The sequence below is a fragment of the Heptranchias perlo genome, chromosome 6 (genome assembly GCF_035084215.1).
Source record: "Heptranchias perlo isolate sHepPer1 chromosome 6, sHepPer1.hap1, whole genome shotgun sequence".
NCBI lineage: Eukaryota > Metazoa > Chordata > Chondrichthyes > Hexanchiformes > Hexanchidae > Heptranchias > Heptranchias perlo.
The window spans coordinates 26,073,765-26,085,784 of NC_090330.1; the positions used below are offsets into that span (position 1 = coordinate 26,073,765).

Genomic DNA, 12,020 nt, shown 5'->3' on the forward strand with positions numbered 1-12,020 from the left:
TAACAAGTCTAGTTCAAGACAGCTGCTCAAGCTCTCAGTGCCACAGATGCTTCCCAGTCATATGCACTTGTGGTGCTGAGCAGTCCTCAGGCTTTACAGACTCATAATGCGAGGAGGCAGCACCTGAAGCGCAGTAACACCATGGCTGAAGAATGTATTATGCGCCCCATGGATATTTTCACTTTTTAGGTGTCAGCCGTAGCTCAGTGATAGCTCTCTTGCCTCTGAGTCAGGAGGTTGTGGGTTCAAGTCCCACTCCAGAGACTCGGGCACATAATCCGGGCTGACACTTCAGTGCAGTACTGAGGGAGTGCTGCACTGTCGGAGGTGCAGTCTTTCAGATGAGACATTAAACCAATCCTCTCAGATGGACGTAAAATGTCTCTTGACAACATTCGAAGAAAAGCAGGGGAGTTCTCTCTAGTGTCTTGGCCAATATTTATCCCTCAACCAACATCACTATAACAGATTATCTAGACATTATCTCATTGCTGTTTGTGGGAACTTGCTGCGTGCAAATTGTCTGCTGCGTTGCTGACATTACAACAGTGACTACACTTCAAAAGTACTTCATTGGCTTTAAAGCACTTTGGGACATCCTGAGATCATGAAAGGTGTTATATAAATTCAGGTCTTTCTTTCTTTTAACTGAAATTTTAATTGGTTATTTTAGATGGATATGATGTTACTGACATGGCTCTAATGCAAGACAATCAACATTTTGAGGCATGGTTTGTACATAAAATTACAACATGGAAACAGGCAGTACTGAGGGAGGCCCATATTCATGTTTGCCCTCCAAACGAGCTGTAATCCTAATCCCTTGTACCTGCCTTGTTCCCATATCCCTTTACCCTCCTTTCCTTCAATCATCCATCTAATCTATTCTTACATATTGACATGGTCTCTAGTTCAATCATTAATTCTAATAGAGTTGTGAGGTTGTGGAATGTACTATGTATAAAATATTTTTCCCTCCAGTTGCTAACATGAGTAAAAAAGTCAGAGGGAGTGTCAATTGCATTTCCCTGTTTTATATTTGCACTGACATTTCTACTTAACTGTGTACATCATAGGATTTATAGTAATTCTAAGCCAAAGAGAATCCTTTTTATTCTTATTTATAATTTTTTTGACCATCAGGCACCTTGGAGTGCCAGGGTGCCATTTTGAATTTCCCAGGGCACAATGGGGCAGGTACTTCAACAGGTGCAGGGCACCTGCCCCAATTATTCAAATAACCACGTCCCTGCGATTTTGGATAGAGCGATGGCAAGGCTAAAGCGATATTGCAATTCTCACTCCACAGCACTTCTGTAGCCCTGAACGGGTTTGTGGAAATTCGAGGCATTTGCGTTTTTTGTCTTTAAAGAAATGTATAGAGTACTGAAAATATAAGATAGTCTGCAAGTAACGTGAAATACAAAGGTGTTTATTTCATAGCTGAAATTCATAATTATCACTAATAAAAATTGTAAAAGAGATATTAAAGACTTGATGTGACTTTATTATAACTGCTACATTTATGAAAGTCACAAAAATGTGGTTCTTGAGGTACCTGAACACAAGAGAATTCGTCCTTCCAAATCCCAGTACCAGTGATTCTGTAATTTCTATGCTTTCAGCACGCATCAATGGGACCAGTTGTTTCAACAGTACTGCCACAGATGGCGTTCCTATGACCTGTGCAATGATAAATAATGACAACCCTAAAATATATTTAAGAACTTTCTAGTACAAACAGATCATGATTTCACTTCTCCCCTCAAAGGCCTTCAGTTATTTCATACCAAAAAGTTTTTAAAAAACAACTAAGTAAATATATTTATACCATCTAAAATTAATCAATGATAGCAAAATTAAGATATTTAGATTAATAGTAATAGTTCACAATCTGACCCAGTCTAATTTGTTGCATAATCCTCTTACATAGTTGCAAGACAAGGTTGATTTGTGGACAGTAGGGAATTCAGACTTCTCTTCCTCCTACAATCTACAGATTTTTAAAACCCAAGGTTGCTGTTACCTAATTACAAATCTATCTGGTTTCTTCTCTTTCAACCTTGATTGTGGTTTTTCCCTTCATCTAGGCTCCATAATCACAGAAATTATGTTATTCACATGATACAGGGTCACATTTTGAAGCAACATTTGAGCTTAGGAGAACAAAATGTTCTTTCCAGTTTTCCAAGTACACACCTCTCCTATTATGCAATATTTACAAAAGTAATTTTCTGTATTTTTTAGAACTGTATAAAACAAATATAATGAATAAAATAACTTGTTTCAAGGTGTTTTCTTGTTGAGACCATCTGGTCTCCTTGGCCACACAAAATGTGTACCTAAGAGGGAACAGTAGATAGCCTGTTCTTATTCAATTCTGAACAACCACAAAAGAAAAATAGGACTTGCATTTATAGAGTACATTTCATGTGCTCAGGACTTCCCAAAGTGCTTCATAACTAATGAATTACTTTTGAAGTGAAGTCACTGCTGTTATGTAGGCAAATACAGCAGCTAAATTGCACACAGCAAATAGGATAAACGACCAGTTAATCTGTTTTGATGGTGTTGATTGAGGAATGAATGTTTACCAGAATACTGGAAGAACGCCTTGCTTTTCTTTGAAAGAACACAATGGGATCTTTTGCATCCACCTGAACAGGGCCTCGGTTTAATATATCATCAAACTACAGCACTTCGGACACAGCAGCCTTCCTTGGCACTGCACTGAAGTGTTAGTCTAGATATGTGTTCAAGTCTTTTGACTCAGAGGTAGAGTACTACCACTAAGCCAAGCTGACAATGAGCAAAAAGACACACAAAAATAGCATGGATTAACTCTTGTTTGTCTTCTTTCCTCTCTTCCAACAGTAAGCCATATTGCCTCTCTCAGCTCCTCTCTATAAAAACATGGCTGAGCACGAGTATGTAGTCAACCTACACATTAAGCTCATTATGGTGACACACATTGTTTTTTTTGAGACATACCACACCACATCATTGGTAAAATCATTTCAAAATTAACATCATCTAAAGAGCTTTGATTTTGCTGTAGAAATTTACTCAGCTGAAAAGCATTAAATTTACCCCCATGTTGAGGGAAATATTTGTTACCTTGTTATCATAGCTATAGCTACCATCAGGAGTTGTAGCCATGATTTCTGGAGTTGAAGCTCTAAGGTGACCAGGACTCATGATACTGGGTTTCGCTACTCCAAAGCAAAGGATAAGGTAGTTCCTCCAAAGGGTCACATAGTTGTCCCCACCAGTTGCTGTGCTCACTTTTTTTGTGTACATAGGACTGCTGCAAAATAACAGAACAGCAGAAATTTGAAATTGTAGTTGATCTTGAACTACTTATTGTCTGCTGGAACTACGCATAGAATCACATAAAATTTACAGCACAGAAACAAGCCAATCGGTCCAACAGGTCTACGCCGATGTTTATGCGCCACACGGACCTCCTCCCACTGCCTGCCCACTCAACAGTGCCTCCACAAACTGCCTTGGTTTTATTGTTTGCTGCTGATCATTCTCTTTAAGTGGTACAACCACTTATATGGAAAACATGCATTTAGTCTTTGCTGAGAATCACTCAGGTCAAAAAACAAATGCTTTCATTATGCCTAGAGCCTAGACCAGGTCTGGTGTTGCTCCAAATTGCTTAACTACTGTCTTGAGCAGGGCTGAGGAGAGAGGGAAAGGTTGGCGTAATAGAGTAATTCTTCCTGTGGTTTCTAAACATCTTTTAAAAATAAAATAATATATTTATGAATAATACTTACTTAGGATCAATGTGAGGCATCAACAGCTGCAATCTGGTAAAGGCATATGGCCAGGCATAGCTAAGTGCAGTAGGGCAATGCTTTGGAAGATTCTCCAGTCTTAGGAAGCTGAAGAGGCACAGAACCCAGGGATCTTTCACAGACTGTGCAAATATCCAGACATGAGAAGGACTCTTTACATCATAATGGCTGTTAACCAAAACTGCATTCCATTCTACCAGCCACTGTAAATCACCATTGTGTCCAAAGGGTAAGATGGTCTGTACAGAATTATAAATATTAATTATCCTGAAATCAATGTTAAAGTTACATTCACATTCAGCACAGTATTTATTACACGAATGAGAAAGACCTTATTGGGCGGGGGGGGGGGGGGGGGGGGGTGGATTTTAACCCCTACCAGCCAACAAAAACCGTTAAAATGGAGTGGCGGACTTATCTTTTGGCTTCCCGCCCCGATCTGGCTGACTACAATTTTAAATTGCAGGATAGCCAAGTGGTGAAGGATAGAATACTAGAGCTTGGTCTTCAGTTGCTTCCAAACCTTTATTCACAGAGATCCACATTACCCACTCCACACCCTAGATAAGCTCTTATACAAATGGATACAAGAGAATCCCCAATTGATACACACCACCTGAATACAATTAACACTAATTGATATAAATCATAGGGATACAATTAACAAAGGATACCTCCTCAAAGTCATCGGGGTCCTTCTTTAAATATGAAGATCAGGCTCCAATGACTGCAATATTAACCTGAGGCCTGAGCTGGGGAACAGTGGTGGCTTCCTTGCCAGGCCAAAGATGTTGGAAAGTCGATTGTGGGTCACAAGAGATCCAGGAAGTTAAGTTTAAAATTTTATTTTTTGTTTCCTTGTGGGCCAGGAGGAGCAGGAGTGCTCCTTCGGGTCAGACAAGGAAACCGTGAGCTTCTCCTATTCCAGACTTTCCTGCCCATTCCCCAATTCTTGTTGGACTCCACCTCCTGAAGACTTACCTTAGTATCAGGGGCCTGCAGTATTAAGTGCTATATTTCACAGTGCCTCATTCAACATCATTTTAAAAAATTAAGAGAATTACATTTTATTTCTGTTTAAAAATCTAACGTATTGATCCCCTCCAGGCTTATTAAACAACAACTTGCATTTATACAGTGCCATTAACATAGAAAAATGTCCCATGGCACTTCACATAGGCATTATCAAAAAACGGACAAGAAGCCAAAGATGGAGAGAAAAGAGGGGGTGACCAAAAGCTTGGTCTAAGAGATAGGTTTTAAGAAGGGTCTTAAAGGGGGATAGTGAGGTAGAATGGTGGAGGGGACCAGGTCAGCCACGACAGCAGTGACTGGGTGAGCAGGACCTGGTGTGGGATGGGATATGGCAGGTGAGGGTGGAAGGCGAAGGGGAGAAGGGACGAATGAGACAGTAATTAGTGGAGAAAAGAAGCCATGTTGTCCGTGAAGCCTGGATTACAGCATGGTATTACTATTACTAAATATAGCGGGCTAGAAATTCGGCTGTGTAGCTCCTGTTGTTTAGGTGCTACGCGGCCGCCTGAAGTTTCAAAATGGCGTCTGGAATGCGTGCGCACGCTTCTAGCGTGACGTGCACCAGACGCCATCTTGGTAAAGGGGTTCATGCGGGCGCAGATAACGAATGCCAGCTCCATGTAAAGTAAGGAGAATGTGCGTTAGAACAGAATGCAACACTGATTTAAAGGGATAGACACTATTTTGGCACATAACGCTGCAGCCAACGCACTGTCTTAACCACGACCATCTGAACATGTCATAGACGGCCTGGAGGACCACCCCCCCAGTGCTATTTAAAGGGACCATGCAGGATTTACAAGTTAGTTGCTGGATTATTGCTTCTTTCTGCTGATGCAGTTGTAACTGTTTTTGGAGGTCTCCTATATTTGAATAGTAGGACGAAAGGACCTAACCTTTAAAGCCAGGAATTGCAGGAGTGAAGTTAGGAAACGCTTCTGCACGTGAGGGGTGGGAGAAGTTTGGAACTTGCTTCCACAAACTGTAGTTGGTGCGAGCTCACTTGTTAATTTTAAGTCTGAAATTGTTAACCAAGGGTATTTAGGGATATGGGGCTAAGGTGGGTATATGGGGTTAGGTCACAGATCAACCATGATCTCATTGAATGCGGAACAGGTTCAAGGGGCTAAATGCCACTGCCACTTGCTGCATCCTGTATTGCGCCACCTTCTCCTGCAAGAAAGTAGGATGTCTGATGGTGAGTGTCCTGCAGGATGTTTGGGTGATGTGCATGTCATAGTTGAATAGCTGCCAGTGTGTGTGACCTGTGAATTGTGGGTGTGTGGCTTGTAACAGTGGTAATGTGTGAGGGTGAGAGGACGCATCTGATTGGAAAAGTTGCGTACTGATGGAAAGAGTTTGTTGGTATGTGAGTGATGGGGGGTATAGTGAGTGGAGCAGTCGATGTGGCTAGTGATGCAGTTGGTAGGTGATTCCACTTGACAGTTGACCACACTTACCTTGACCACCTGTGTCAAAGCATTGAACTTCTTCCTGCACTGTATCCATATTTGTGGTGCTATGCGCCTGGCATTGACTGCGTCCCCTACTGCCGCCCACTGCCTCAGGAGCATATGCCTGGAGGGCCTCTTGCCCATCCCCCCCCCCCCCGCCGCGGTTATGGCATGTTTCTCCTTCTGTCCATCAATTAGAAAATATCAACGGGATTAGACAAAGTCAACATGGATTTATGAAAAGGAAATCATGTTTGACAAACCTACTGGAGTTTTTTGAGGATGTAACTGGTAGAATAGATAAGGGAGAACCAGTGGATGTGGTTTATTTGGATTTTCAGAAGGCCTTTGATAAAGTCCCACATAAGAGGTTAGTGTGCAAAATTAAAGCACGTGGGATTGGGGGTAATATACTGGCATGGATTGAAAATTGGTTAACAAACAGGAAACAGAGAGTAGGAATAAATGTGTACTTTTTGGGGTGGCAGGCAGTGACGAGTGGGGTACCGCAGGGATCAGTGCTTGGGTCCCAGCTATTCACAATATATATCAATGATTTGGATGAGGAAACCAAATGTAAGATTTTCAAGTTTGCTGACAACAAAAAACTAGGTGGGATCGTGAGTTGTGAGGAGGATGCAAAGAAGCTTCAAGGCGAATTAGACAAGTTGAGTGAGTGGGCAATTACATGGCAGATGCAGTATAATGTGGATAAATGTGAAGTTATCCACTTCCGAAGGAAAAACAGAAAGGCAGAGTATTATTTAAATGGTGATAGATTGGGGAATGCTGATGTACAAAGGGACCTGGGTGTCCTTGTACATCAGCCACTGAAAGCAGGTGCAGCAAGCAGTTTGGAAGGCAAATGGTATGTTGGCCTTCATTGCAAGAGAATTTGAGTACAGGAGCAAGGATGTCTTATTGCAGTTATACAGGGCCTTGGTGAGACCACATCTGGAATACTGTGTGCAGTTTTGGTCTCCTTACCTAAGAGGGAGTGCAGCGAAGGTTCACCAGACTGATTCCTGGGATGGCAGGACTGACGTATGAGGAGAGATTGGGTCAACTCAGCCTGTATTCACTCGAGTTTAGAAGAATGAGAGGGGATCTCATTGAAACATATAAAATTCTGACAGGGCTAGACAGACTGGATGGAGGGAGGATGTTTTCCCTGGCTGGGGGGTCCAGAACGAGGGGTCACAGTCTCAGGATATGGGGTAGGACATTTAGGACTGAGATGAGGAGAAGTTTCTTTCACTCAGAGGGTGGTGAACCTGTGGGATTCTCTACCACAGAAGACTATGGAGGCCAAGTCACTAAATTTAAGGAGCAAGATAGATTTCTAGTCATAAAAGGTATCAAGGGGCATGGGGAGAGAGCGGGAATATGGTATTGAGGATCAGCCATGATCACATTGAATGGAGGAGCAGGCTTGAAGGGCTGAACGGCCTACTCCTGCTCCTATTTTCAATCTTTCCATGTTTCTTCCACCAAGGTCTCTAGTGCATCAGCAGAGAACCTTGGTGCACGCTCTATCAGAGGCCTGGTACGAACTCAGATCGGCAGATTGGTGAGGTGTGGCATGCAGTGTGAAGGATGTGCGATTTAGTAGTGCGCAACCTTCATTCATTGTTTTAAAATAATTCATCAGTTTTTTTTTTATTCGTTCATGGGTTGCGGGCGTCGCTGGCAAGGCCAGCATTTATCACCCATCCCTAATTGCCCTTGAGAAGGTGGTGGTGAGCCGCCTTCTTGAACCGCTACAGTCCGTGTGGTGAAGGTTCTCCCACAGTGCTGTTAGGAAGGGAGTTCCAGGATATTGACCCAGCGATGATGAAGGAACGGCGATATATTTCCAAGTCGGGATGGTGTGTGACTTGGAGGGGAACATGCAGGTGGTGTTGTTCCCATGTGCCTGCTGCTCTTGTCCTTCTAGGTGGTAGAAGTCGCGGGTTTGGGAAATGCTGTCAAAGAAGCCTTGGCGAGTTGCTGCAGTGCATCCTGTGGATGGTACACACTGCAGCCACAGTGCGCCGGTGGTGAAGGGAGTGAATGTTTAGGGTGGTGGATGGGGTGTCAATCAAGCAGGCTGCTTTGTCCTGGATGGCGTCGAGCTTCTTGAGTGTTGTTGGAGCTGCACTCATCCAGGCAAGTGGAGAGTATTCCATCACACTCCTGACTTGTGCCTTGTAGATGGTGGAAAGGTTTGGGGAATCAGGAGCTGAGTCACTCGCCGCAGAATACCCAGCCTCTGACCTGCTCTTGTAGCCACAGTATTTATATGGCGGGTCCAGTTAAGTTTCTGGTCAATGGTAACCCCCAGGATGTTGATGGTGGGGGTTCGGTGATGGTAATGCCGTTGAATGTCAAGGGGAGGTGGTTAGACTCTCTCTTGTTGGACATGGTCATTGCCTGGCACTTGTCTGGCACGAATGTTACTTGCCGTTTATAAGCCCAAGCCTGGATGTTGTCCAGGTCTTTCTGCATGCGGGCACGGACTGCTTCATTATCTGAAGGGTTGCGAATGGAACTGAACACTGTGCAATCATCAGCAAACATCCCCATTTCTGACCTTATGATGGAGGGAAAGTCATTGATGAAGCAGCTAAGATGGTTGGGCCGAGGACACTGCTCTGAGGAACTCCTGCAGCAATGTCCTGGGGCTGAGATGATTGGCCTCCAACAACCACTACCATCTTCCTTTGTGCTAGGTATGACTCCAGCCACTGGAGAGTTTTCCCCCTGATTCCCATTGACTTCAATTTTACTAGGGCTCCTTGGTGCCACACTCAATCAAATGTTGCCTTGATGTCAAGGGCAGTCACTCTCACCTCACCTCTGGAATTCAGCTCTTTTGTCCATGTTTGGACCAAGGCTGTAATGAGGTCTGGAGCTGAGTGGTTCTGGAAGAACCCAAACTGAGCATCGCTGAGCAGGTTGTTGGTGAATAAGTGCTGCTTGATAGAACTGTCGACGACACCTTCCATCACTTTGCTGATGATTGAGAGTAGACTGATGGGGCGGTAATTGGCCAGATTGGATTTGTCCTGCTTTTTGTGGACAGGACATACCTGGGCAATTTTCCACATTGTCGGGTAGATGCCAGTGTTTGTAGCTGTACTGGAACATCTTGGCTAGAGGCGCAGCTAGTTCTGAAGCACAAATCTTCAGCACTACAGCTGGGATGTTGTCAGGGCCCATAGCCTTTGCTGTATCCAGTGCACTCAGCCGTTTCTTGATATCACGTGGAGTGAATTGAATTCGCTGAAGGACTGGCTTCTGTGATGGTGGGGTTATTGGGAGGAGGCCGAGATGGATCATCCACTCGGCACTTCTGGCTGAAGATGGTTGCAAACGCTTCAGCCTTGTCTTTTGCACTCACGTGCTGGACTCCGCCATCATTGAGAATGGGGATGTTTACAGAGCCTCCTCCTCCTGTTAGTTGTTTAATTGTCCACCACCATTCATGACTGGATGTGGCAGGACTGCAGAGCTTTGATCTGATCCGTTGGTTGTGGAATCGCTTAGCTCTGTCTATAGCATGTTGCTTCCGCTGTTTAGCATGCATGTAGTCCTGAGTTGCAGATTCACCAGGTTGGCACCTCATTTTTAGGTACGCCTGGTGCTGCTCCTGGCATGCTCTTTTACACTCCTCATTGAACCAGGGTTGATCCCCTGGCTTGTTGGTAATGGTAGAGTGAGGAATATGCGGGGCCATGAGGTTACAGATTGTGCTGGAATACAATTCTGCTGCTGCTGATGGCCCACAGCGCCTCATGGATGCCCAGTTTTGAGCTGCTAGATCTGTTCTGAATCTATCCCATTTAGCACGGTGATAGTGCCACACAACACGTTGGATGGTGTCCTCAGTGCAAAGACGGAACTTCGTCTCCACGAGGACTGTGCGGTGGTCACTCCTACCACTACTGTCATGGGCAGATGCATTTGCGACAGGTAGATTGGTGAGGACGAGGTCAAGTAAGTTTTTCCCTCGTGCTGGTTTGCTCACCACCTGCCGCAGGCCCAGTCTGGCAGCTATGTCCTTCAGGACTCGGCCAGCTCAGTCAGTAGTGGTGCTCCCGAGCCACTCTTGGTGATGGACATTGAAGTTCCCCCACCCAGAGTACATTTTGTGCCCTTGCAACCCTCAGTGCTTCCTGCAAGTGGTGTTCAACATGGAGGAGGACTGATTCATCAGCTGAGGGAGGACAGTAGGTAGTAATCAGTAGGAGGTTTCCTTGCCCATGTTTGACCTGATGCCATGAGATTTCATGGGGTCCAGAGTCAATGTTGAGGACTCCCAGGGCCACTCCCTCCTGACTGTATATCACTGAACCACCACCTCTGGTCAGTCTGTCCTGCCGGTGGGACAGGACATACCCAGGGGATGGTGATGGAAGAGTCTGGGACGTTGGCTGAAAGGTATGATTCTGTAAGGTATGTCAGGCTGTTGCTTGACTAGTCTGTGGGACAGCTCTCCCAATTTCCCAATTGTAAACATAAGGATGGGAGGATGGGACCTGCATCTGTGTTTTATGTGTGCGACGTCTGATCTCTGTTTGGACTCCATGCATCCCCGTATCTTGTATTTAGCACTTATATATAGGGTGCAGGCTGCCTTTAAGAGGTGCGAGCAGCTCATGCGAGATTTCGGCCCGCCTAATGGTGAGAAGTGCCGCAGCTGGAGAGAATGTCGCAGCTCGGCCTCCATGCTGCGCTTCAATCAGGTAAATGAGGCGGCAGCACGAATCTAACGTGCTGCCTGTGTCTGGACCACTGGGGGCGGGCTAATCATGCACCGTGAAGCCCGGGCTTGGATTCGAGACTTATCCAATTTAATCCTCAGCCTACCAGTGCGTAAAACCCACTTTTCCACCTGAATAACAAGGTAGTTAAAGCTTGAGAAGCATCTACATATGCTACCAGGGCCAATTCTGAGCTCCAATGCTTGCAAGTAGTTTATTGTTGGAAATTGTGGGCTCAGATTGCAACATGAAAGTTCGTGATATGCTCCCTGTAAACGATGCTCCCCACTAGGTGTGCAGAATCAGCCCCACAGTCTCCAGAGTTATATTGATGTGGTCTGGAAGTTATCCACAGTTGTTATTTGCGAACATTGATGTGAAATATATGAAAACTGGCATTTCGGATTCTCTGTAATATTTTTACTTAATTTATTTCTGATAGGACATACCAGGTTTTTAACACTTTGATATACTTTATACATAAGTTTTTTTTTAATCTCTCATTGTCACCAACATTCTGACTTTTTATTGCACACTTACCTCTTCTGATAACTTTTTTAGTCATCCTTAACTGATTTTTCTATATACCTCCCAGTCCACATGTCTTTCCGATTCCTTCTTACCGGAAAAATTGGCGGCCAGCAATTAAAAATCGGGAAGGGGCAGGGGGGGGGGCTGGGGCGGGGGGGTGGTGGAGGAGTCTGGCAGGCCTGCAAATTGGCCAGCAACCCACCTACCTGAAACTGGCTGGAGGCTGCTTAAATATGCAAACCTAGGTTCTACACCAGTTGTTCCAGATGTTGAACGGCCTACTTAAATGGACTACTGGAGGCCACTGAGAAAACAGCCCAGGAATTTTTTTATTTTTATTTTTGTGGGGCCAGGAGGAGCAGGAGTGCTCCACCTGAACCCCCACAAAAATTGGCCTGTGAAGGCCCATTTGAGGCCCACCTCCCAGGTTCGCCATCCCCCGCTCC

General features: G+C 44.8%; 1 protein-coding gene across 3 annotated transcripts in view; it reads right to left on the reverse strand.

Moving 5' to 3' along the window:
• Positions 1 to 12,020, reverse strand: part of LOC137322840 (protein furry homolog) — a 305,481-nt gene that overhangs the window by 138,352 nt on the left and 155,109 nt on the right. For all 3 annotated transcript variants that reach the window (XM_067985968.1, XM_067985965.1, XM_067985966.1), the window contains exons 21-23: positions 3,789 to 4,048; positions 3,118 to 3,307; positions 1,559 to 1,683 (exon numbers count right to left, since the gene is read on the reverse strand). In XM_067985968.1, coding sequence (XP_067842069.1) covers positions 1,559 to 1,683; positions 3,118 to 3,307; positions 3,789 to 4,048 — 575 coding nt within the window. The remainder of the gene's footprint in view (positions 1 to 1,558; positions 1,684 to 3,117; positions 3,308 to 3,788; positions 4,049 to 12,020) is intronic.